The 25105-nt window shown below is 39.6% G+C and overlaps 1 protein-coding gene across 2 annotated transcripts in view; it reads left to right on the top strand.

Annotated features, from left to right (window-relative positions):
• The first annotated feature begins 8166 nt into the window (after positions 1 to 8166).
• HERC5 (HECT and RLD domain containing E3 ubiquitin protein ligase 5) overlaps positions 8167 to 25105 on the top strand; it is a 48279-nt gene continuing 31340 nt past the window's right edge. For both annotated transcript variants that reach the window (XR_007517629.1, XM_049885743.1), the window contains exons 1-10: positions 8167 to 8692; positions 12376 to 12496; positions 13414 to 13490; positions 16011 to 16232; positions 17276 to 17367; positions 17622 to 17752; positions 20266 to 20411; positions 21564 to 21640; positions 22601 to 22704; positions 23527 to 23586. Coding sequence is in view for 1 of the 2 variants with exons in the window: in XM_049885743.1 (XP_049741700.1) it covers positions 8404 to 8692; positions 12376 to 12496; positions 13414 to 13490; positions 16011 to 16232; positions 17276 to 17367; positions 17622 to 17752; positions 20266 to 20411; positions 21564 to 21640; positions 22601 to 22704; positions 23527 to 23586 (1319 nt within the window). In the remaining variant the exon portion in view is untranslated. The remainder of the gene's footprint in view (positions 8693 to 12375; positions 12497 to 13413; positions 13491 to 16010; positions 16233 to 17275; positions 17368 to 17621; positions 17753 to 20265; positions 20412 to 21563; positions 21641 to 22600; positions 22705 to 23526; positions 23587 to 25105) is intronic.

Genomic DNA, 25105 nt, shown 5'->3' with positions numbered 1-25105 from the left:
TGCAGAATAGAACTCCACAGGATTTTCAAGGCTGAGTTTTTGGAAGCAGGCTTCAAGCCTTTCTGTCAACCTTTTGGTTAGTAGTCCAGCGCTTAACCGTTTTCTACTATGCGCTACCCAAAAAGTCTACAGATGCCTCAAACGTGTGAATACTTTTCCACTAAGTTTGGGAAAAGGCAAGGATGTCCACTTTCACCACTTTTATTCAACATTGTGCTAAAGGTACTAGTCCAACAATAAGGCAAGGAAAAGGAAGAAAAGACATACAGATTGGAAAGGAAGAAGTAAAACTGTATCTTATGTGCAGACAACATGATTATCTATGCAGAAAATTCAGAGGAATCTATAAGAAAAAAAAAGAAGAAAGAAACTACTAAACTTAAATGAGTATAAAATGATCTCAGTATACAAATCAATATAAAAAAATCAATTGTATTTACATATGCCAGTAATAAGCAACCACAAATTGAAAATTTAAAGAACATCATTCGCAAAACCATCAAAAATAAGTACTTAAGGATAAATTTAACAAAATAGCCTTTGTTGAAAGACATTACAGGAGCTTTAAATTAGCAGAGATACACTCATAGATCAGGAAACTCAATATTATTAAGATGACAATTCTTCCCAAATTGATTTTTAGGTTCAACGCAGTCCCCAAATTCCACCAGACTGCTTAGTAGAGATTGAAAAGTTGATCCTAAAATGTACATGGAAATGCAAATAGCCAAAACATTGTTGAAAAAGGACAATGTTTGAACACTTGTATGAATTGATTTTGTGACTTACTTTGAAGCCACAGTAGCCAAGACAGTATTGTATTAGAATAAAGACCAATGGAACAGAACAGAATGTCCAGAAATAAATCCAATCATATATGGCCAAAATGAACCAAAAAAACGACCTTGAATATATCCCATCTGAATTTGGAGACCATTTCAAGAACAGATTTGATGCATTGAACACTAATGATGAAAGACCAGACAGGTTATGGGATGACATCAGGGACATAATACATGAAGAAAACAAAAGGTCATTAAAAAGACAGGAAAGAAAGACAAGACCAAATTGGATGTCAGAAGAGACTCTGAAACTTGCTCTTGAATGTAGAACAGCTAAAGCAAATGGAAGAAATGATGAAGTAAAAGAGCTAAACAGAATGTTTCAAAGGGTGGCTAGAGAAGACAAAGTATTATAATGAAATGTGCAAAGACCTGGAGTTAGAATATCAAAAGGGAAGAATGCACTCTGCATTTGTCAAGCTGAAAGAACTAAAGAAAAAACTGAAGCCTTAAGTTACAATATTGAAGGATTCTACGGGCAAAACATTGAATGACACAGGAGGCATCAAAAGAAAATGGAAGGGATACACAGAGTCACCGTACCAAAAAGAATTGGTTGACGTTCAGCCATTTCAGGAGGTAACATATGATCAAGAACCTATGGTATTGAAGGAAGAGGTCCAAACCACACTGAAGGTATTGGTGAAAAATGAGGCTCTAGGAATTGACGGAATACTAATTGAGATGTGTCAACAAATGGATGCAGCACTGGAGGTGCCCATTCATCTATGCCAAGAAATTTAGAAGACAGCTATCTGGCCAACTGACTGGAAGAGATCCATATTTGTGCTCATTCCAAAGAAAATTGATCCAACAGGGTGTGGAAATTATCAAACAATATCATATGCAAGCAAAATTTTGCTGAAGATAATTCAAAAGTGGTTGCAGCAGTACATCGATAGGGAACTGCCAGAAATTCAAGCCAGATTCAGAAGAGGATGTGGAAAGAGGGATATCATTGCTGATGTCAGATGGGTCTTGGCTGAAAGCAGAGAATACCAAAAAGATGTTTACTTGTGTTTTATTGACTAGGCAAAGGCATTCGACTGTGTGTATCATAACAAATTATGGATAACATTGTGAAGAATGGGAAATCCAGAACCCTTAATTGTGCTCATGAGGAACCTGTATGTAGACCAAGAGGCAGTCGTTTGAGCAGAACAAAGGGATACTTACTGGTTTAAAATCAGGGAAGGTGTGTTTCAGGGCTGTATCCTTTCCCCATACTTATTCAATCTGTATGCTGAGTAAATAATCCAAGAAGCTAGACTCTATGAAGAACCTGGCATCAGAATTGGAGGAAGACTCATTAACGACCTGCTATATGCAGATGATACAACCTTGTTTGCTGAAAGTCAAGAGGACTTGAAGCACTTACTGATGAAGATCAAAGACTACAGCCTTCAGTATGGATTACACCTCAAAATAAAGAAAAGAAAAATTCTTACAACTGGACCATTGAAGTTGCAAATGATTTTATTTCACTTGGACTCACAATCAATGCCCTTGGAAGCAGCAGTCAAGAAATCAAATGACTCATTGCATTGGGCAAATCTGCTGCAAAAGACCTCTTTAAAGTGTTGAAAAGCAAAGATGTCACTTTGAGAACTAAGGTGCACCTGACCCAAGCCGTGATATTTTCAGTTGCCTCATATGCATACAAAAGCTGGACAATGAATAAGGAAGATTAAAGAAGAATTGACGCCTTTGTATTGTGGTGTTGGGGAAGAATATTGAATATACCATGGACTGCTAGAAGAACGAACAAGTTTGTCTCGGAAGAAGTATAGCCAGGGTGCTCCTTGGAAGCAAGGATGATGAAATTTTGTCTTATGTACTTTGGACATATATCAGAAGGGATCAGTCCCTGGACAAGGCCATCATGCATGGTAAGGGAGAGTGTCAGTGAAAAAGAAGAAGACCCTCAATGAGATGGATTGACACAGTGGCTGCAACAATTGGCTCAAACATAGCAACAATTTTGTTTAAGAGTGAAAACTACGACATTTCTAGAATATAACATGAGGAAAATTTTATAAACTTGTGTCATGGATTGAATTGTGTCCCCCAAAAATATGCGTATCAATTTGGCTAGGCCGTGATTCCCAGTATTGTGTGGTTGTCCTCCATTTTGTGATTGATGTAATTTTCCTATGTGTTGTAAATCCTAATCTCTGCCTGTGGTTAATGAGGCAGAATTGGGTTATGTTGAAGAGGATTAGGATGGAATGTAACACCTTTCTCAGATCACACCCCTGATCTAATGTAAAGGGAGTTTCCCTGGGGTGTGGCCTGCATCATCTTTTATTTTACAAGAGATTAAAGGAGACAGAAGCGAGCAAAGAGTTGGGACCCTCAGACTACCAAGAAAGCAGCACGGGGAGAAGAGCATGTCCTTTGGACACAGGGCTCCTGCTTGGAGAAGCTCTGAGACGAAGGGAAGATTGATGACAAGGGCCTTCCTCTAGAGCCAACAGAGAAAGAAAGCCTTCCCCTGGAGCTGGTGCCCTGAATTCAGACTTCTAGCCTACTAGACTGTGAGAGAATAAACTTCTCCTTGCTAAAATCATCCACTTGTGATATTTCTGTTAGAGCAGCACTAGATAACTAAGACAACTTGGGTTAAACAAAAATATCTTAAATAGGACTAAAAATAAGCACAAATTATTTAGAAGAAAAATTTGATAAATTGGACTTCATTAAAATTAAAAACTTTAGCTCTTCAAAAAACAGTAAAATGAAAATACAAGTTACAGACAGGGAGAAACTATTTCAAGATGGTAATAAAGAACTTGATATGTAATATGTAGTGAATTCAAATATAATATGTAAAGAACTCTTCAGGAATAAGATAAGTAACCCAATTTAAAAAATGAGCAAAAGATTTGAATAGACATGTTGCCCAAGAGTTATAGATAGGAAATAAATGCATGAAAAGATGCTGAACATCATTAGACATTAGGGAAATGTAAATTAAAACCACAATGTGATAACACTATAGAATATTACAATTGCTAAAATTAAAAAGACTGACAATACCAAATGTTAGCGAGGATAAGTAGCGAGTGGAGCTCTTATATGTGACTGGAGGGAATGCAAAACAGTCACTTTGGAAAACAATCTGTCAGTTTCTTATAACAGTATTCATATACTCACCGTATGACCAGGTCCCTGGGTAGCGCAAATGGTTTTCACTAGACTACTAACCTAAAAGACGGCGCAGTGTTTCATTTTCTTATACATAGGGTTGTTGTGAATCAGAACTGACTTGACGGCACCTAACAACAAAAACACTAACCTAATGTTTGGTAGTTCGAACTCAGTCATGCAGTAGGAGAAAGGCCTTGTGAAATCCTTTCACTTTTGCCAAGAAAACCCTATACTCTATAATACATGGGGTCTCTGTGAGTCAGACTCACAGGCAACAGTCTTGGTTTCTACCATATGACACAGCAATTCCATTTCTAGGCATTTATTCAAAAGAAATAAAAATGTCCACTTGAGGACTTGTTCACAAATATTCATAGCAGCTCTATTCATTGTAGCCAAAAACTGGTGAATGAACAAACAAAAAACTGGTGAATGAATAAACAAATTATGTTATATCCATATGTCTTCAGCTGGGTTCTCTAAAGAAGCAAACCCGGAGAGGCGTATATATAAATATGTATAGAGAGATTTATCTCAGGGAGATAAAGCACATGGCTGTGGAGACTGGTAATTCCCAAATCCATGAGTCAGGCAAAAGGCTGGAGCCTTCTCCTGATTCTCATGGTTGCAGGGCCTGACGAACCCAAGATTGGCAGATTGGATGATAAACTGTTGGTCCACAGGGCTGTAGAAGCTGATGAATCCCAGATTTGGCAGTCAGATGGCAGGCTGGCTCACAGGGCTGTGGAAGCTGATGAATCCCAAGAGCTGCAGGTCAGGTGGAAGTCTGTTGACTCACGGGGTTGTGGGAGCTGATGAATTCCAAGATTTGCAGCTCAGGCAGCAGGCTGCTAGCTCACATCCCAAGAACCAGAGGTTAGAGGATGAAGAGTCAGATGCAGGATCCAGAGCAGGCAAGTGAGTTTTGCCAGAAAGTCCATATGTATATTGGATGCAGGGCATACCTCCAAGGAAACTCCCCTTACAACTGATTGGCAGATCACATCAGATCATGTCATGGAGGATGACTACATCATTACATAACCACCAAACCAGTAAGAGTCATGGCCCAGCCAAATTGACATACAACCTTAACCACCACAGTCCACCCCTTGTCAATTTGGTACCTGTACACATCTCCTTAAGCCATATACAATCTCTCACTAACAAAAACTCAGCGCGATCGAGTCGATTCCGACTCATAGCAACCCTAGAGGACAGAGCAGAACTGCCCCATAGAGTTTCCAAGGAGCGCCTGGCGGATTTGAACTGCTGACCCTTTGGTTGGCAGCCGTAGCACTTAACCACTACGCCACCAGGGTTTCCATACAATCTCTAAATAAAGACAATTACAAAGCCATACTTGCACCTAATGTGATGCAACTAACATGAGTACAATAGAAAACACACTAGCCCTGTTTACATCTTCTATTTTATAAGAGAGGAAAGAAAGCAAAAATAATTGCTATATATACATGTGTATATATATATATGTACACATATAATAAAACAAGGAAGAAATACTCATAACAATAATGATAGTGCAACTGGCCATGTGGTCGCAACTGGTATTTACAACTACCGTCTTCTACCACCCATTCCGTATTCCCTTTGCCCTCAGCAAGCACCTCAACCAGTCGTGGTTCTTTGCCTGGTGAGATGACCCAAACCTTCATTCCTGAAGGGTCTGGGCCATTAGTAGTCATGTTGGAATGGGGTTGCCATAGTTTTCCATTGACTTTAATCACAGGGTGTGGTAGTACTAAGAGATGTCCTAAAGGATCTCCTGTATTCCAGACATACTCTTCTTTACCTCTATTATGCAACATCAATCCAATTTCCTCTTAGTAACCAAAAAAAAAAAAAAAAAACCCAAATTAATCATTGAGCCAGCTCGGGGTCAATCAAATCAGCCAATATTGTTAATCTTTCTCCCAACCTTCCCCAAAGGCATCTATGGCCTTTTATGAGAGTGACTGTTTATTGGGGAAAAGGAAACAATCAGACTTTTCAGGGATTATTGGATACTGGCTCTGAACCGATACTAATCCCAGGAGACCAAAACATCACTGTGGCCCACCAGTCAGAGCGGGGGGTGTATGGAGGTCAGGTTGTTATTATTGGAGTCTTCACTCAGGTTCATCTCACAGTGGGTTCAGTGGGTCTCTGAATCCATCCTGTAGCAATTTTCCCAGTTTCAGAATGTATAACAGAAATACACTCAGCAACAGGAAGAACCTCCATATTGGATCCCTGATAAGGGGAGTAAGGGCTATTATGGTTGGAAAAGCCAAAAGAGAGCCATTAGAACTGCCCTACCTAGGAAAATTGTAAACCAAAAGCAGTACCACATTCCTGGAGGGGTTTCAGAGATTAGCGCCTCGGGTATAGCAACTCTCCAGCTCCGTCATATTTTAGTCCATAAGCACCTTGATCGCCTTTCCTTTCCACAAGGTGTCACACTGGTCAATTACATTGATGACATTGTGCTGATTGGACCTAGTAAGGAAGAAGTGTCAATGACTCTGGACTTAATGGTAAAACATTTGTATGCTAGAGGGTGGGGAATTAATCCCACAAAAATTCAGGCACTTTCCACCGTAGTGAAATTTCTAGGAGTCCAGTGGTACCGGGCATGTCGAGATAGTCCGTCTAAAGTGAAGGATAAGTTGTTATATCTGGCCCCTCCTATGACCAAAAAGGAGGCACAATGCCTGGTAGGCCTCTTTGAATTTTGGAGGCAACATATTCTTTCTTTCCCTCCAATTTCTCCCATTTGTATTGGAAATGTCTGCCTTGTGCCCGTTCCGCCATTGTACTTTGGAGACAGATAACTTATAGCCTAGATTTCACAGGTTCACAGATGAAGAGGAATTTTGCCACAGGATGGAATATACCAATATTTGATTTAGATGATTCAGAAGATGAGGTTCTGGACTTGGAGTTGATTTAAGACTTTTGGGATGATGTAATGATGGCAAGGACATGAATTTGGAGGGGTGAAGGGTGGAATGTTACAGATTGAATTGTGTCCCCCTCCCAAAATACGCGTCGTAAATCCTAACCTCCATGCCTGTGGTTATAATCGCATTTGGGAATAGGCTGTCTTTGTTATGTTAATGAGGCAGGATTAGTATAGGGAGTATTTTGAGTCAATCTCTTTTGAGATATAAAAGAGATTAAACAAGCAAACTTTAGCAAGCACAGGTGGGAGAAGATAGATGCCAAGCCATACGGAGATACTCAGGTGAACCATGAAACAAGCTGAAGAGACAAGGATTTCCCCCGGAGCCAAGACCCCTAGAGCTGGTGCCCTGCATTTGGACTTGAGACTCGTTAACTGTGAGATAATAAATTTCTGTTTGTTAAAGCTATCCACTTGTGGTATTTCTGTTAGAGCAGCGCCAGATTATTAAGCCACACCATATAATGGAATATCACTCAGTAATAACTAGAGGAATGTACTAATTAAAAAAAAAAGTATGAATCTCAAAAGCATTATGCTAAGTGAACAAAGCCAGACACAAAAGACTACATACTGTATAATTCCATGTATATGAAATTCTGGAAAACCGTCGAAGCAAGTGTATAGAGACCCAAGTTTGTTAGAGGTTGGGGCGGGGGAGGAGAATAGAGGGACTCACCGTTTAGAGGATACTGAGTTTCTGTTAAAGGTGATAGGAAAATTTGGACACAGATAATGGCAATTCATAGCACTGAATTGTACAACTGAAGAATGCTGATATGGCAAATGATTTGTTATGTATAAATTTATTACAATAAAAAATCAAACAATTAAAAAAAAAATCTGTTTTGACAGAAAGCAGATCACTGGCGCCACTGCCTGGTAACTCTCTTACCGCTATCCTGTGGCTTGAACCTGGAATACAATGCTTAACAAACTTTAAATTCGTTATCACAATATTCTTTGGAAAATGGCCTCCAAGTGGAATTGCAGTGTTTCTTTCAAGGCCATTCAGTCCAGAAATTTAGGTAACCTCTGCTCGCCCGAGGAGAGCTTCTCACTCCTGTTCACCCATTTCATAACCCGCCACGGGTTTGTTTACTTCGGTCGCCTTCCAAGCCAGTTCTGAAATCATTTGAGTTTCCCTTTCGTTTTCCGTACTCTTGAAAACAAAATCAGTTTCGTTTCACTTGAATTGAGGCCCCGCCCCCAAACAGCAACTTAAAAGCCCGGCATCTGAGCAGAGAGGAAGTAGAAGCCTGCAGTCCCTCGACGTCGCCCGCACACTCCTGCTGTGCAACGCGACGCCTGGAGGCAGCGGTCGGACGCAGACGTTGTTCGTCTTGCCCTTCCCTGTGGCGGGTTGGCGGCTGCAGCTCCGTTTCCCCTCAGGGTCTAGAGAGCCGGGGGGCGTTTCTGGAGCCCGGGAGAGCAGCGCCGGGTGCGATGAAGCGGATGCCACGAAGGAGGTCGCGGGGCCCCGAGCGCCCAGCGCCCAAGCCGAAACCCGCATCACGCCCCGGCGCGCGCAGCTCCGCAGCCTTTTCGGACCCGAGGGGCGCGCAGCTTTGGCTCTTCCCCAGCTCGGCAGGCCTCAGCCAAGCGTTGTCAGGGAGGTGCAAGAAGACGCGCCAGATCTGCTGCACGCAGGACCGGCTGGCGGTGCTGGAGCACGGCGGGGCCGGCGTCGAGGTTCACCAGCTGCCGGTGGGGAGCCACAGCGCCGGGAAGCCCAGTGAGTGGGGCGGCCAGCGCCGCTCGGCCTTCCAGCCTCGGGTCGGGGTGTGCAGGGTGGGCGGCTGAGGGCCGGTGCCTCAGCGTCTGCCTGGGCTGGGGCCGGCGCGGACCCTCCTTTTTATAAGCGTCCAGAGTTGGAGTGTGCGGTCCTGTTCTCTGAGCGGGAATGAGCGCTCCGAAGGGGACCAGGCGCTACAGCGGTCCTCGGCTGCCACAGAAACTTGCCGGGCTTCAGCCATTGTCCCGTTTCGCAAGTGCAGTGCACCTGAACTCTCCTTTATCCCTGTTCCCAGTTTGCGCAGTTTGCAGAAAGTTGCCGAGAAATAGATCGTCCCACCTGTAAGTTGATGAGGTGCGGAGGGAGTATGCAGGCAGCATCTTCATCTTTTCTTGGCCAGTGTTCTTGTATAATGTTTCTTTTTAGAGCTCCCCACCTCCTTACTCGGAAACTCTGGTGGCATAGTGGTTAAATGCTATGGCTGCTAACCGAAAGGTCAGCAGTTCAAATCCTTCAGGCGCTCCTTGGAAACTCTGGGGAAGTTCTACTCTGTCCTGTAGGGTTGCAAAAGTCGGAATCGACTCGACGCAACGGGTTTGGTCACTCCTTCTTAGGACATACCTGCATGGATTTCGTGAGCCTTTGGAGAATATAGTTAACTTGTTCTCAATTATATTACATTTGCGAGCAATTTAAAGAGTGCTTTCAGTTGCACCTCTCGAAATCCCCTGTCAGCAGAGATAAAGTCAGGTACTGTGGTTCGATTTTACAGGTAGTTGTGTGCCTTGAGGGGATTCCAACTGATAGCGACCCTATAGGACAGTAGAACTGCCCCATAGGGTTTCCAAGGCTTTAGGAAGCAGACCTCTACATCTTCCTCCCTCAGAGGAGCTGGAGAGTTCGACCAGCTGATCTTTTGATTACTTAACCACTGCGCCACCAGAGTTTCCTGATTTTACAGGTAAACGAAACCAAAACCTTGCCTCGAGTCAATTCGGACTCGTAGCTGCCCAATAGGACAGAGTAGACCGCCCCGTAGGGTTTCCAAGGAGTGGCTGGGGGCCGATGGATTTGTGCTGCTGACCTTTTGGCTCTTAAACCACCAGGGCTCCAACTTTACAGATGAGAGAAAGTAAACACCTGCTTTCTTCTAAGAGTTTTATGGTTTCAGTTCTCACATTTAGGTCTTTGATACATTTTGAGTTAGTTTTTGTATATGGGGTGAGGCATGGGTCCAGGTTCTTTGTTTCGCTTGTGGAAATCTGGTTGTCCTAGCACCATTTATTAAAGAGAAAATTCTTTCCCCATTGGATGGACTTACCACCCTTGTCTAAAATCAATTGACCGTGCATGTACAACACCCACATTTTTTTAATATTAATGTTTATTGAGCTTCAAGTGAATGTTTACAAATCAAGTCAGACTGTCACATGTAAGTTTATATACACCTTACTCCGTACTCCCACTTGGTCTCCCCCCTAATGAGTCAGCCCTTCCAGTCTCTCCTTTCGTGACAATTTTGCCAGCTTCCAACTCTCTCTATCCTCCCATCCCCTCTCCAGACAGGAGATGCCAACACAGTCTCAAGTGATCCCTTGATATAATTAGCTCACTCTTCATCAGCATCTCTCACCTACCCACTGACCAGTCCCTTTCATGTCTGATGAGTTGTCTTTGGCGATGGTTCCTGTCCTGTCAGCAGAAGGTTTGGGGACCATGAACGCAGGGATTCCTCTAGTCTCAGTCAGACCATTAAGTATGGTCTTTTTATGAGAATTTGGGGTCTGCATCCCACTGATCTCCTACTACCTCAGGGGTTCTCTGTTGTGCTCCTTGTCAGGGCAGTCATCGATTGTGGCCGGGCACCAACTAGTTCTTCTGGTCTCAGGATGATGTAGGTCTCTGGTTCATGTGGCCCTTTCTGTCTCTTGGGCTCTTAGTTGTCGTGTGACCTTGGTGTTCTTCATTCTCCTTTGCTCCAGGTGGGTTGAGACCAATTGATGCATCTTAGATGGTCGCTTGTTAGCATTTAAGACCCCAGACGCCACATTTCAAAGTGGGATGCAGAATGTTTTTATAATAGAATTATTTTGCCAATTGACTTAGAAGTCCCCTTAAACCATGGTCCCCAAACCCCCGCCCTTGCTCTGCTGACCTTTGAAGCATTCATTTTTATCCCGGAAACTTCTTTGCTTTTGGTCCAGTCCAGTTGAGCTGACCTTCCATGTATTGAGTATTGTCCTTCCCTTCACCTAAAGCAGTTCTTACCTACGAATTAATCAGTAAAAAACCCTCTCCCACCCACCCTCCCTCCCTCCCCCCTCGTAACCACAAAAGTATGTGAACACCCACATTCTTAATCTTTGAAATTTGCTTAATTGGCATCTTTGAAAAAATGGAATCTTCCTGTTATTTGTTTTGCATTTTGAGTGCAATCGAGCATCTTTTCATTTTTTTATTGGTCATTTGTCTTACTTTTTGGTGAACTGCCGTTCATATATTTGCCTGGCTTTTAAAAACTTGGTTATTTTTTAAATTTTAATTTATTTTAAACAGTTGTTTGAATATTGACTAAGTTCAGCCTTTATCATATGTGTTGTAATATTTTTCCAAACTTACTTTTTTGTTGATGTTATTTTTTGTTGTGTGCAATTTAAATTTTTATATAGTCAGCTTTGTCAATCTTTCCTTTCAAGTCTTGTGGATTTTGTGTTAGGTAACAAAGCTATCCACACAAGAAGATTATTTTTTTTAATGTACCTATATTTTATAGTAATCTTAAGATTTTATTTTTAAAGTTAAAATTTTAGATACATTTAGAATATATTTTGATTTAAGGAGTGAGATAGAGGTCTAGGTTTATTTATTTTCTAACCGGCTAGCTGAATATCTAAATACCATTTCTTGAGTAACTTTTTTTCAACAAATTTGAAATGCTAAGTTTCTAGAAAACTTTAGTCTGTTGGCCATTTCTTCTGTATTATGAAACTGTTTGGTTTCCTTAGCATTTGTAACATGAAATGGCTTGTGCTTTCAGGGTTTTATGTTAATGGAAGCTATTTCATTAGAACTGAAAAGTGAAAAAAAAAAAAAAGCTCCAAACTATCCCAGTTTAATTTTTGTGAACAAATTAAATGACATGAGAGTAAATAGTAACTAGTGGAAGGTTTTAAATCCCTTAATTTTTAGAAAGGGCTAAATATCCACTAATACAACATTTTCCAAGGCATCCCTTTTAAAATAGTCCCCTTTAAGAATAAATCTTGACATCTAGTTGAAGCAGTCAAAATGGTTGATTATATTTGTTTTGTTTTCCTCAATGAAGTTATGTGTAGCTGTAGATCTTTTAACTTCTATCACGTCAAATTTACATTTCTCCGTTCCAGCTTATTAAATAGGAAATTAAAAGCAAATAACCAATTTGCTATTTTAAGCATATATCCCATTTAAAGCAAAATATTAATCAGTGCGTCCCCAAATTGAAAAAAAATCCTTTGTCAGGACAATAATCGTTCCTAGTTTGTATGCTTTTCCTACTTGAATTTTCTTGAAGACAAATTCTTGTTAAGTCAAAGGTTGTCTAGTTGAAAATTTTCCAGGCCTTGTAAGTGTATTATGGAATCAGTAATAGTAGTGGGTAATAATCAGAGTGATGATTGTTCCTGGTTGGATTTGCTCTTCAGAATATATGACATTAGAAAGAAAAATGATGATACATTCCATTGACCAAGGAGCAGAGCACATGCTGATTCTATCCTCGGATGGAAAACCATTTGAGTACAACTACGGTATAGAGCCTGCAAGGTAAGGAGCTGTTTTTTGTTAAAAACTATTTTAAATGGAACAAGCAGAATGGAAATAATGAGAATGTTTACACATTGTGAAGAATGTAACCTGTGTCACCAAACAGCCTGTGTAGAAATTGTTGAAAGGGAGCCTAAACTGCTGTGTAAACCTTCACCAAAAACGCAGTAACGTATTATTTTTTTACAAAAAGGTAAAAGCAGAGTCTGAGAAGGGCCAATAGCAGCACAGAAGGAAAATTTTTTTTTTTTTTTTTACATTTTACTCAGAGGGCAGTAATCGTAATAATTTTTGTAGGAAAATTTTACTATATATGATCCTGTCCCTTGCCTTATGTAGTAGCATCTTAAGTAAACAATGAATTCTAAACTGACTAGTGAAATTCCTAGTAAACAAGAAACCATTTGATGTCTCCTAGGCAGGTGTCACGTGTTGCTTTGGCAACTAAAGGAAATGATTGGTTAGTCTACCTGGCCCCAAATTAGACTTTCACTTTCATTAACTCATTTGATTCTCAAAATAATTCTATAAGTTAGATTTCAAAAAATAAAAGTGTTTTTTTCCCAACTTAGAAGGAAAAAAATGCATTACTGTGGGATAATTTATGAGATTTTCCCAGTAGATTATATGAATTAGAATTTATTTTCATCTTGCATTGTTATTTCATCGTAAAGTTATTTTGCAAAAGAGTCTTTTGGAATCATTACAATTATATAATACATGTATTTTCCATCAATTAAAACATATATTATTTTTTATAATAATTATTTTATATTTTAATAATTTTTGATGTATGAATGTGAGGCAGTATATTTAAATTTTTTCCTTGAATTTCAATCCTAATTAAATACATTTGATAGTTTTAACTTTGATAATTATGGCTTTCATTTTGGTGACTGACAAAATATTTTCTTCAGGTTTCAATGTGTTTTACGAGAAAAAATTATAATTCAAATCGCATGTGGAGATTATCATTCTCTTGCACTCTCCAAAGGTACTTTTCTGGAATAATAACTGTTTTTTAGAGGCTGTGAATCGTATGTGTCTATGTAGAGTTAGTAGAATGTATGTATTTCACCTTGTAACAGGATAGAAGTGTGGTTTTGAATTTGGTATGGTTTGGAGCACTGTTGAAGGAGATAAAAAATAAGAAATATTAAACCTGTAAAATCTTCAAGTTTCCGTGATTACTATCCATACATTTTTCAAATATGAAACAAAGAAAATTTTCTGCATAATCAAAATCATTCTGTCTGGAATGAGGACCCGGCCTGGGCCACTCTTTTCTACAACCTTTTTCCCTTTTCCTAGCGCTCTTCCAACTTCCACGGCAGGTGCTCAGAATCCCCCACGTCAGCCTGTGATGTGTCTTAACAATCACCTTTTGAATTTAAGCGTTCTCCCAAGTGCTTTGTTATTTCCTATTTTATATTAAATTAAAAAATTAAAAAAAAACTTGAACCCTAAAGAAATTTGACTATGGAAAGAATAATTAAGACAAGAAATTGATAGAGGAGAATTCAGGGTTAAGGCATTTTTTTTAATATACTGGACAGACATGAACATGTTTATAAAATGAACGCAAGTTGAGATTACGGCACCACCCCAGTTGCTATCAAGTCGATTCTGACTCATGGCAACCCCATGTGTGTCAGAATAGAACTGTGCCCTGCAGGGTTATGGATGGTTGATTTTTTGCATGTAGATCACCAGGTCCTTCTTTCGAGGCACCTCTCTGTGGACTCAGACCTCCAAGCTTTTGATTGGTAGCTGAGTGTGTTAACCTTTGGCACCACCCAGGCATCCCTTACCCAAACCAAAACCCGTTGCCATTGAGTCGATTCCGACTCATAACAACCCTGTAGGACAGAATAGAACTGCCCCATAGGGTTTCCAAGGAGCGCCTCATGGATTTGAACTGCTGGCCTTTTGGTTAGCAGCTGTGGTTTGCCATAGCTCTTAACCACTGTGCCACCAGGGCATTCCTTATAAAGCAAAAAACCAAACCCATTGCTCTTGAGTCAATTCTGACTCATAGTGACCCTATAGGAAAGAGTAGAACTGCCCCATATGGTTTCCAAGGAGTGCCTGGTGGATTTGAACTGCCGACCTTTTGGTTAGCAGCTGTAGCACTTAACCACTGTGCCACCAGGGTTACCAGGGCATTCCTTAGGTGGAGTAAATAAGCAAATATTTGACCACTGAAAATCCCATTCAGGTTTAAGAGAGTGAATTTGTATTGGAAAAAATTGTCCTGTTCATTTGACTTCATCCATTCATGAATAAGTATTTCAGATTGAGTACCTACCATGTTTAGAATATTAAGATGAAACAGGCATTCCCTGCCTTCAAAAAGGCCACGGTCTAGTGGAGGATGTGGGATCAGAAGGGAGAAGGGGATGTTCAGAGTTTATTATTGGTAAAGTGCAACCTGGGAAAAAGGGAAACTAGGAAGGGAGCTGATCATGCTCATCACCTCGTAGGTTCCTGGTGGCTGGTGAATTTTAGAAAACCAAGCCTGCTGCCGTGGAGTCAGTTCTGACTCACGGTGACCGCATGTGTTACAGAGTAGAACTGTGCCATAGGGCTTTCTTGGCTGTGATTTTTATGGAAATTGATCACCAGGCCTTTCTTTCGTGGTGCCTCTGGGTGGCTTCAGACTACCAATCTTTAGGTTAGTTGAGTGTAAACTGTTTCCACCACCTAGGAACCTTGGTGGCTAGTAAACATGTTTGAAGGAAAGCTTTGTCTCCTACCAGATCCTGGACAGTAACTTGCAAAGAGATGTTTTGTAAACATTAATTCTCCGATACATTTTTTGGACTCCATGAGATATTGTTAACTCCATTAGAAAACATCTAAGCATCTTTTTAAAAATCTTCTCCCTGTGTTCTATTAATAGAAGAAGCTGATTTTTTTAAGATGCTGCTGTCATTTCAAATGGATTTTCAAGTTGCTTGTTTAGGATCTTTAGGGACATAAAAGGGGAGGAGAGAAAATAATAATAATAGATCATATTTTCCCAGATGTAGCATGTTTCTGTTTTTCATGACCCCATCCTGTGGGTAAAAAAAATTTTTTTCCTTGAATTTGATTGCGATGCGTTCGAATAGCTTTAGCCTACCCTTTAAGGTGGGGGATAAGGATTAGGTATAACTGTTAACAGCTGAAGAGAAGATTCTTCTATGTTTTTCTGATTCAGACATACGGGATCTGAGAGTTCTACCATTTGAGCATATGATATTTTGATTTTATACTATGTATAAAAAACCCATTGCCGTCAAGTCGATTCCGACTCATCATGACCCTGAAGGACAGAATAGAACTGCCCATAGAGTATCCAGGGAGCACCTGGTGGATTCAAACTGCCAACCTTTTGGTTAGCAGCCTTAGCTCTTAACCACTACGCCATCAGGGTTTCCATACTATGTGTCGAACGTATGATACCCTAGGGTAATGTCTGCTGCATTTTAAACTTAATAAATGAGGATTTTCTTTGTTGATTTTTGTCAAGGTGGTGAACTTTTTGCCTGGGGGCAGAACTTACATGGCCAGCTCGGAGTTGGAAGAATAGTTGACTCAACCCCTACACCACAGATTGTGGCGCATCTCTCAGGAGTCCCCTTGGCTCAGATATCTGCGGGAGAAGCCCACAGCATGGCCTTATCCATGTCTGGAAATGTGTACTCCTGGGGAAAAAACGATTTTGGACAGCTAGGCCTGGGCCACACTGACAGTATGGAAATATATTTTTCAAATCCATATTATCATTTAATGTATTTGTTAGATAAAAGATGGATTTAATATAGACCTAACGAAAATGATTCAAATCCTTGCTTTTCATATGCATTATTCTTCCTGATTATCTCTCTGTGTTTAAGGCAGAATCAGTCCAAGAGGCTGATGCATAGTGTGGAAGTTGTTACTGTAATTGAGACATATGTCAGGGGGATGTGGGGAAGGGGAAAAAGGATTGGACTGGAGATCAGAATACATGGGCTTTATAACTGCAGGGCCTTGCCGAGTCACTTAGTTTTCTTTAGACTTTTTTTTTCTTTGAAGTGACAAGTTTGGACAAGATGACCTCCAAGGTACCTTTGCACATAAAAGTCTCTCAATAATATTTATTCCTGTTATTAAACTACCTCTGCAAAGCAGATGACAAAGTTTCTCATGATTCCAAACAACTTATTAGAATTTTCAGGTGTAATAAACTCTGCTGCTTTACCAAACTGTGATGCTAAACATGTCATGCCCTGCTCACTGGTCAAACACTGCATTTCTCATTAACATGGTCCAATGCTAGTTACACAGGATAACCCGTAAGTTAGTGTTAGAACAATTGTTAAAGAAGAGAAAGGAGCAAAGGGGCAGTTCAACTATTTTTGCAGAATCTCATAAGAGGAAAATAATCGTGAAGGAACAAAGAGGTGGTGTGAAAAAAGATGATTCTAAATGAGAATTAGAAATATCCAGTAGGCTGCGATTAGCATTAGTCAAGTCAGGTTGAAACAGAACAGGTTGTGGGAAGTGGCTTGACCTTTTGTCAGGTGGGCCCTTCCAACTGTGGCCCTGTCAACCTCTGCACCACCCACACCTTTAGGCCTAGAACTTGGGCCTAAATATGCCAACATAGAGCCTTTCTTATCAGAAGGTGATGACAGCTGTTATTTCTGTTTTGAGGGGTGGCAGTACAGGTGTTTTACCAGTAGCATGTAACTCTACTGTGAAACCCAGCCTGTATTTTTGGTCTCTTCACCTATTCTTTCCCTTGCATAGGTAAAGATTCTCCTTCTCTTATTGAAGAACTAGACAATCAGGATGTTGAATTTCTCACTTGTGGTGGCTCTCACACTGCTCTGCTGACAAAGGTGGGTGTACCCTTGTATTTTTCTGACCGTCATTCTGCAAAAAATACTTTGTGGTGGGGAAAGCACTAGATTATCGAGGTGTGGGTTGTTAGCGTTTGCCAGAGAAGAAAGATCGCTTCCAGTGTACAGGACTTTTCCTCCTGATAATTTGGGGGCTTTGCTTTGACGATGCTTTTATTAATTATTCACTAATGCAGAGGCTGTTACTTCTCTGTCTCTTCTCTAGAATCTGATATGAAGTTTTCTTTCTTTAGGATGGGTTGGTGTTTACCTTTGGTGCTGGACAATATGGGCAACTTGGTCACAATTCAGCACAAAATGAGCCAAGGCCTCGTTTGGTGACTGAGCTCGTTGGGAATAGAGTGACCCAGATAGCATGTGGAAGGTAAGTTGTGAAGTGTCGACAAAAATTGACCAAATCAATGCAGTACATTTAAATAGGTAATTTAATAAAATTTCCATGAGTTTCTTTGACTGAGATATAAGTATCAAACATTATCAAATGGATGAAAAGCTTGATTTACATTAGATAATCATAATAAATCTTAATCTTAGTACACATGTTCCTTTTCATTGCTTTGTTTTTAATGAGGAAATACAATTAACTTTATATTGCCTTTTAATGAAATACTTTTGTAACTTTTCTGATACACCTTTATTTTTAAGAAAAGTTAGTATTTGTTTTATTTTGGAAGAGGGGTAATATATGAACACGAATCACAAAGGATTATTCATTGATACAGCCATCTTCTCTCACAACTCCTCCGGGCCTGCGTACTTTTTAGTTACCATAATTCTTTCAGAGTGACCTGCTCTGATCATAGTGAAATACAACGCAAAGGCATTGGTGGTTTAAATAGAATTTACTTTGCACAGATTTTTTTTTTTTTTTGAAGTGAAACAAAACAAAAAACTTGCTCCAATTCCTTGGCTTACTTAATTATTTTCTTCTTTGATGTTTAGATTCATTGGTCTACTGCTTATCAGTGCGATGCTGGGTCTTGGTAGGGTTAATACACTTCTTCCTGTGGGCAGTTTTCCCCTCACTAAACACAAGCAAATCCATACTCTGTCTGAATATTGGGTTTACCCTTACTATAAAATAGTCAATAGCATGTTATGCATACTCTTTTGTGACGATGGAGTAAAATTATGTAAATGAATACGCTTATATAATATTAGATTTTGTAATACTCTATGTTCTATATCTCTCTGTCAACCAAAGAAGCATTATCATCACTTTGGATTCTTCATAACACACTTTACCTTGCATAACATGTATTACGAGGAAAAGAGCCAAGTTAGAGATGTTAGAGATGCAAACCCTAGGCCATACCTCTACTGACACAGCAGAATGGCTGAGTCCCCTATGGAATTGCTTAGAGCCATCCGCCTAAATCTTCCCATTTCTTTGGAGTCTCTTGATTATCATTTAAAAATTCCAATTTTTCATACTACCTCAAAATATACCTGTTTCTCGTATTATAAAAAAGTATATCATTTGCCAAGGAGCAAATAAAGTGGTAGCCCTTGTGCCCCAGTTTGAGAAATTCTGTCTCAGGAAGATTTACCGGGTGCCACCTTCCCACCTTACACGGGGACAGTCGGCAGTCTCTGGGTAGGGTTAAGCACACCTCAGGTGGTGATGCTCATTTTCACTGATCCAGAACTTTTTTCACAGCACCGGCAGTTGAGCCGTTTATAAAGGAATGGCATATTAACCAAACTACCAAGAAACTAGTATCATCTAGTATCCGCGTAGCCATACCAGTGAGGAAGAGTTTTCTTTCTGTTAACTAAGGAACTTGCGCCCCTAGTCTAGGGAACTTGGGAAACTGACTTAATCTTACTGTGTGCTATAGTTTGAGTAACTACCCTTGCCTCATGCCACATTCACCTTCACCAGAATGAGTGTCTGTTTAGGCTGGGAATTCAAAACATTGCTTGTTGCTAGCTCTTAGAACTCTGCTTTTCTAGATTGATAATGTGTTATTTGATGGTGGGTCAGCCTACCTCTGTTAAAATGTTACACCTTTCGTTAAGGTGCAGTAAAATTGATTGAGTTAAAGCTTTCTAGTTACAATCATATTCAAACCTGGTCACCTTCATTTATACAACAAACTTATTATGTGTCCAAAGTCCGATGCTGTGCTAAGCCCTGAGAACAGAGACATAACTCACAGTCCCCACTTTCAGGAATTCCCAGTGTAGCGGGAAAGACCAACAAGCAAATCGGTAAGAAAACCAATGGAATGAAGGTCTCTGGAGAATTGAGTGGGAGCTCAGAGAGGGTCACTTAATTTAATCTTCCAGCATGAGGAGAGGAGGGACTCAGGGATGGTTCCTAAGAGGTAGTGACCCTCAATCTGAGACCTGAAGAAAGAGCAGGAGGCAAAAGGAGATGATTGTTCCTGACAGAGGGAACACCATTTGCAGCATCATGAAATAGCCTGGAGCAGACTTAGACCACCGTTTGCCAGTAGAGTCAGCGCAGACCTACAACGTTGCCATGTGTGTCAGAGTACAGCTGTGTGCCGTAGGGTTTTCAGTGGCCATTTTTCAGAAGTAATCCACCAGGCTGTTCTTCTGAAGCACCTCTGAGTGGACTCAAATCTCCAATCTCTCGGTTAGAGTAGACCTTTTTGTTGTTAGTTGCCATCGAGTCAGCTCTAATTCATGACCATCTGATGTATAACAGAACGAAAGACCTAGTGGTTCCAGAATCATCTCAGCCATACATTAACAATTTATTGGTTTCCAGACAGCTAATTTCACCCAGTGTGGGTTGGTAACTATTTCCCTCTCACTGAGTAACCTAATTTCAGCACTTACCGTATTGCTACAACTGGCATCAGTATGGGTGATTGAAAATTGACCCTATGTTCTTTTATTTAATAGGGATCATACACTTGCCTATGTTTCTGATTTGGGAAAGGTCTTTTCTTTTGGTTCTGGAAAAGAAGGACAACTGGGAAATGGTGGAACACATAATCAGCTGATACCTCTTCCTATGAAATTGCCATCGCAAGAAGAACTCAAATTTGGTAAATTCTGTAGAAGCACAGCATTTTGCATAAACACTATTTTAGAGAAACTAATTTTTCTAAGTGTGTAATGTAACAAGGGCAGCCGTGCATAAACAGGAAGGGAGTTCCTCTCGTCACTGATTTTATTCTTTTACTTGCAAACAATTTAAAGGAGCCAACTAACTGATAAGTCGAAATAACCATTATTTTTTACTTACCCCTTCAGATCAGGATTAAGGTGAACTCAAATGATACAAAATAAAAATAGATTGTATGGATTCAGAGGCACTTGCTGCTCTCATTCCAGTTTGCCAGAGAGATTAATTGCATGGTATTCATTTCACTACCTGGTTAAATTGACCCGTGATTGTGTCGAACGCTCGTGACGAAGAGCAGCTGACGTTGCCAGGCACTGGAACTGACTGTGCTCAACACTTATATACATTATCTCAACCAACCCTCATAACGATTTTGGGAGATACAGACTCATTTTCATTTTACTAGAGGATACAGAGGCTTGGAGAGCAAAGGAAGTTAGCCATGGTCTTGCAGCTAGTAAGTGATTTGGCTGGGTGTGAACCCTGTCCTGTGTAACCGCAGAGCCTGAACTCTGAAACACTACAATAGAAGTACTCTGAGCACTTTTGGTACTTTTTTCTGAAAGTTTAATGGTGACCTAAAATAACAGAATTCTCCCAGTTTTTCTGCAGAAATGAACAACAATTTCCCTAAGCAGTTCACATAGCATCTTTTTGGGGTTTCTTTGTAATCAGTTACATGAACTTGAAGTACTTGTTTATCGTTATCACAACCAACGATCACTGCTTAAATCTTGAGTTGTAACACATGGTTTTCAGTAATGGAAGCTGAACTAAACTAAACTAGGGAACAATCAACCGATCAAATATCGTTTGACTTGTTCTGTATGGAAGCATTTATGCTTATTTAACTGATGGTACATGTTTACATTGCGAATCACCTGTGTTTGCCAATTAGCCTTTACTCTGAAAGATATGTATTTCTGCTGCTTAATTGCTGGAAAATGTGCTGGTTCTTTGTGTGTTAAAAAGATAAAACCGCAAAGTTCAAGAAGAATCTGAAATTATTTAAATTGAGTGTGCACATTTGCGCCAAATGACTTCCTAAACTCTTTTTATACATCCCTTGCAGAAAACTGCACCTCAAAAAAGGAGTTAATAATGATTGCCGGAGGGAATCAAAGCATTTTGCTGTGGATGGGAAAAGAGGTAAAAAAATATCTCTAGATGCTCTATGAGGCAGCTGGGTCACACAGGCCGTTAGATGTTTGACTACTAGGTGAAGGGTTGGTGGCTCGGAACCACCCAGAAGTGCCTCAGGAGACAGGTCTGGCGATCTGCTTCCAAAAGGTCAGCCTTGAAAACTCTATAGAGCAGTTCTGCTCTGCACATATGGGTCACTATGAGTCAGAATTGATTCAATGTCAACTAACAAAAACAAGAAGATGTTCTGTAACTTGGTATTTTAAACAAAATAAAAGGCTCCACAACCCAGGTTTGGTGAATTCTAGAGACATCAGGTTATGAGGCTGTGTCTTTAGAATAGCTGGTCATTCTCGATCCTTTATTATCTTATTATTTACCCACAAAAATCAGCACAGTTGTCCCTAGTGGATGCTGAACCAGCGATTCCCTTACACTCTAATTTTATTTTTATTTTTTGCGGTGGGGGAGGGTTCCTTACTGACGGCATTTAGTCGGTGTCCTAGAGAACCAACAGGAGGACAGATTCTAAAATGACTTTGCCAGCCAGTACTAAAAAAAGGCCTGAGGTTCACTGGCTTTCTTATGAACAGTACATAACCTCCCTGCTCTGCCCTTCCAAGACAAAATCAGTTCCTTCCCCTTCTGTACAGAGCCCTCTTAGGATCTCACTGTCAGGACCGTCCAGTGTTCAATTTAATCTGATTTTACTTTGTTTAAAACAGTGAGTGTTAGGCCACTCAGAGAAATGATTTTGGGTCAGAGCAAGCTCTCTTGGATAAGAAATTGGCAACCAGGCAAATGATGAATTACTTCTTCGTAGGATCTCACTTTATGATTGCCGTAGAGCTGTATTACCCACACTTAAAAACAATGTTACCATGTATTCTTAGAATGGCCCAAAAGTTGGATACTTAGCTATGTTGTTTTTACATTATTCTATTTTCCTTTTTTGCTTGTTTACAGAATTCCTATGTTAATCTGAGGAGGAAAATTCCTACATTGAAAGAAGGGACAGTAGAGAGATGGATTGCTGATGTGGGGACTAAACAGTGGCATAGTACACAAAGGTCCGTCCCATGCTTATGTGTCTCTCTAGTGTTTCTCAGACTGGTTCTGCAAAATACAGAGGTGTGAGATTCTGTGGTCTGCTAGCATGTAACTCCAAGAGTTCAGCTTTCTTTACTGCAGTACTTCTCTGGGCCTTTAGTATGTTTACGTGCATTGTGACTCTCTGAGCAGGAAACGCAGTCTACTGCGTTTCCAACCCTGTTTGACCGTGGACCTACTTATTTGTACATCTCCTGTTCACAGCTGAATAGTTTGGCCAACCTGCTTTAAACCATAGAATGCCTACCACTGGCAAAAATTATACTGATAAGCATCTTTTAGACATATACTTAGGTATGGCTTTCTAATTTTGGAAAGCAGCTGCACATTTTAATCTGCAGAGCATAAATGATCAAGAACTATCTGTAGAATTTACTTCTAAGATGAAACTGAATATAACCTATCCCTGTGTGTCCCTTGCTTAATTTATGTATTTTGTTGTTGTTGTTTCTACTTCAGTGCTACCAAACAGAAATAAATAGGGGCTGGGAAGTTTGATGGGTGGGAGGGTTTATTTGCCCATGAAAATGCTGACCCTAGGTCAAGCCTTTACTTCTCTCTCTGTGGCTTCTCTGAGTATATATTTTTATTTCTTGTGTTTGCCACTGAAACTTTGAGATTTAGCAAATGAAATAGACTTTTTAGATGCCCACGGTACTATGTAAACAAATAGGAGACAGAAGTTTGGAGAACACTTACGAGATGTTTTATATATCATGTTTCACGGTATTAGGAGGCATACTGTGTGATTTGTTTTAACCACTGTCTAATTTCTTATGTAGGGAAATCAGAGAAATATTTTCGTCTCCTGCTTGTCTGACTGGAAGTTTTTTAAAGAAAAGGTAATACATACTATAAAATAAAATTCTACTGAAAATACAGTGAAAGACTTAACGTTTTACAAAAAAATGCTTCTATTTTTAGGTAATATGTTCAGTTCAGGGTATTATTTTTCAAGAGTGAAAGAGCTTATCTCAATTTTTAAATCTGTTTTTTTTTTTTTTTTAACAAAAGCAAATAGGTGGTCAAGGGAGAAAATGTGAAAATTAAATACATGCAACAAGAAGAAAGTGAAAATCACTTAATCCATTACTTAAAGAATAATAGCTAGCATTTGTTTACATACCCTTTTTCTAGGTAAATGTGTTGTTTTACAAAAAGTAGGACCATACTCTTTTATATCTTTATATTAATTATCCATTTTCCATATTATTCATCGTTTTAATGGCTACATGATATCCCATGGGAATGACATACCTTAATTTATTTAACTGTTTCCTAACTGCTAGATACTAAGGTTTCTTTCAATTTGATAGAAATATGAAAGAACTACAATGAAAGAACTATTTTGTATTTTTCCTAAAATTTTGCATAATATTATGTTTATTTTTTAAAAGAAAAAATTTTTCCTAGTTTTAGTCACTAAATATTTGTAGTTTTACAAAAATGTTTTTATTTTTAGATAATGAATATGTTCAGCATAAACACCATTCATAGTTTAAGATATTTATATATTGCTTTAATAATTTTCTATTGGAATACTAAGAATTTATAATTCACTTTAACCTAGCTTATGTCCTCTGAAGCCCTTTCTTTTGGTCCACACTTTCAATTCATGCAATTAGAAGAAATTGTCGTATTTTTTCAGAAAGGGGAAAAACCTTTAATTTTTCTTCCTGTGACAATTTCTTGTACTGGACAATAAATATTGATTATCCATTTTAGATAAGGCAATATCTGAGTTAAAGTCTGATGGTGTGTGTGTGTGTGTATATATATATGTATGTGTGTGTGTATATATATATATATATATATACACACACACACCTCTCTATAGATACATGGAAACCCTGGTGGCCGTAGTGGCTAAGTGTTACAGCTGCTAACCAAAAGGTCGGCAGCTCGAATCTACCAGGAGCTCGTTGGAAACTATACAGGGCAGTTCTACTCTGTCCCATAGGGTCACTATGAGTCGGAATCGACTTGACAGCAGTGGGTTTGGCTTTGTTTTTTTTTTTATAGATATATACGTATATCCCAAATCCATTTCCATCAAGTGGATTCTGACTCATAGCAACCCTATAGGACAGAGTGGAACTGCCCCATAGGGTTTCTGAGGAGCAGCTGGTGGATTTGAACTGTCGACCTTTTGGTTAGCAGTTGAGCTCTTAGCCACTGCACGACCAGGGCTCAGTATATATATTGTATTTTCAGCTGTATCAGTATTTGGCCAAATTATTATAGTTCCAGTAAAGTTGAGAGAAAGAGTAATTTTATTGAAATGATCAAGGTTTAGAAGAAATTTTGCATTTAGATAGATAAAATAATGTACTTAATTTAGAAGTGTTTGTTTTTATTTAT

This window comes from Elephas maximus, chromosome 5 (genome assembly GCF_024166365.1).
Source record: "Elephas maximus indicus isolate mEleMax1 chromosome 5, mEleMax1 primary haplotype, whole genome shotgun sequence".
NCBI classification, from domain to species: domain Eukaryota; kingdom Metazoa; phylum Chordata; class Mammalia; order Proboscidea; family Elephantidae; genus Elephas; species Elephas maximus.
This window is presented reverse-complemented; position numbering and strand designations above follow the sequence as displayed.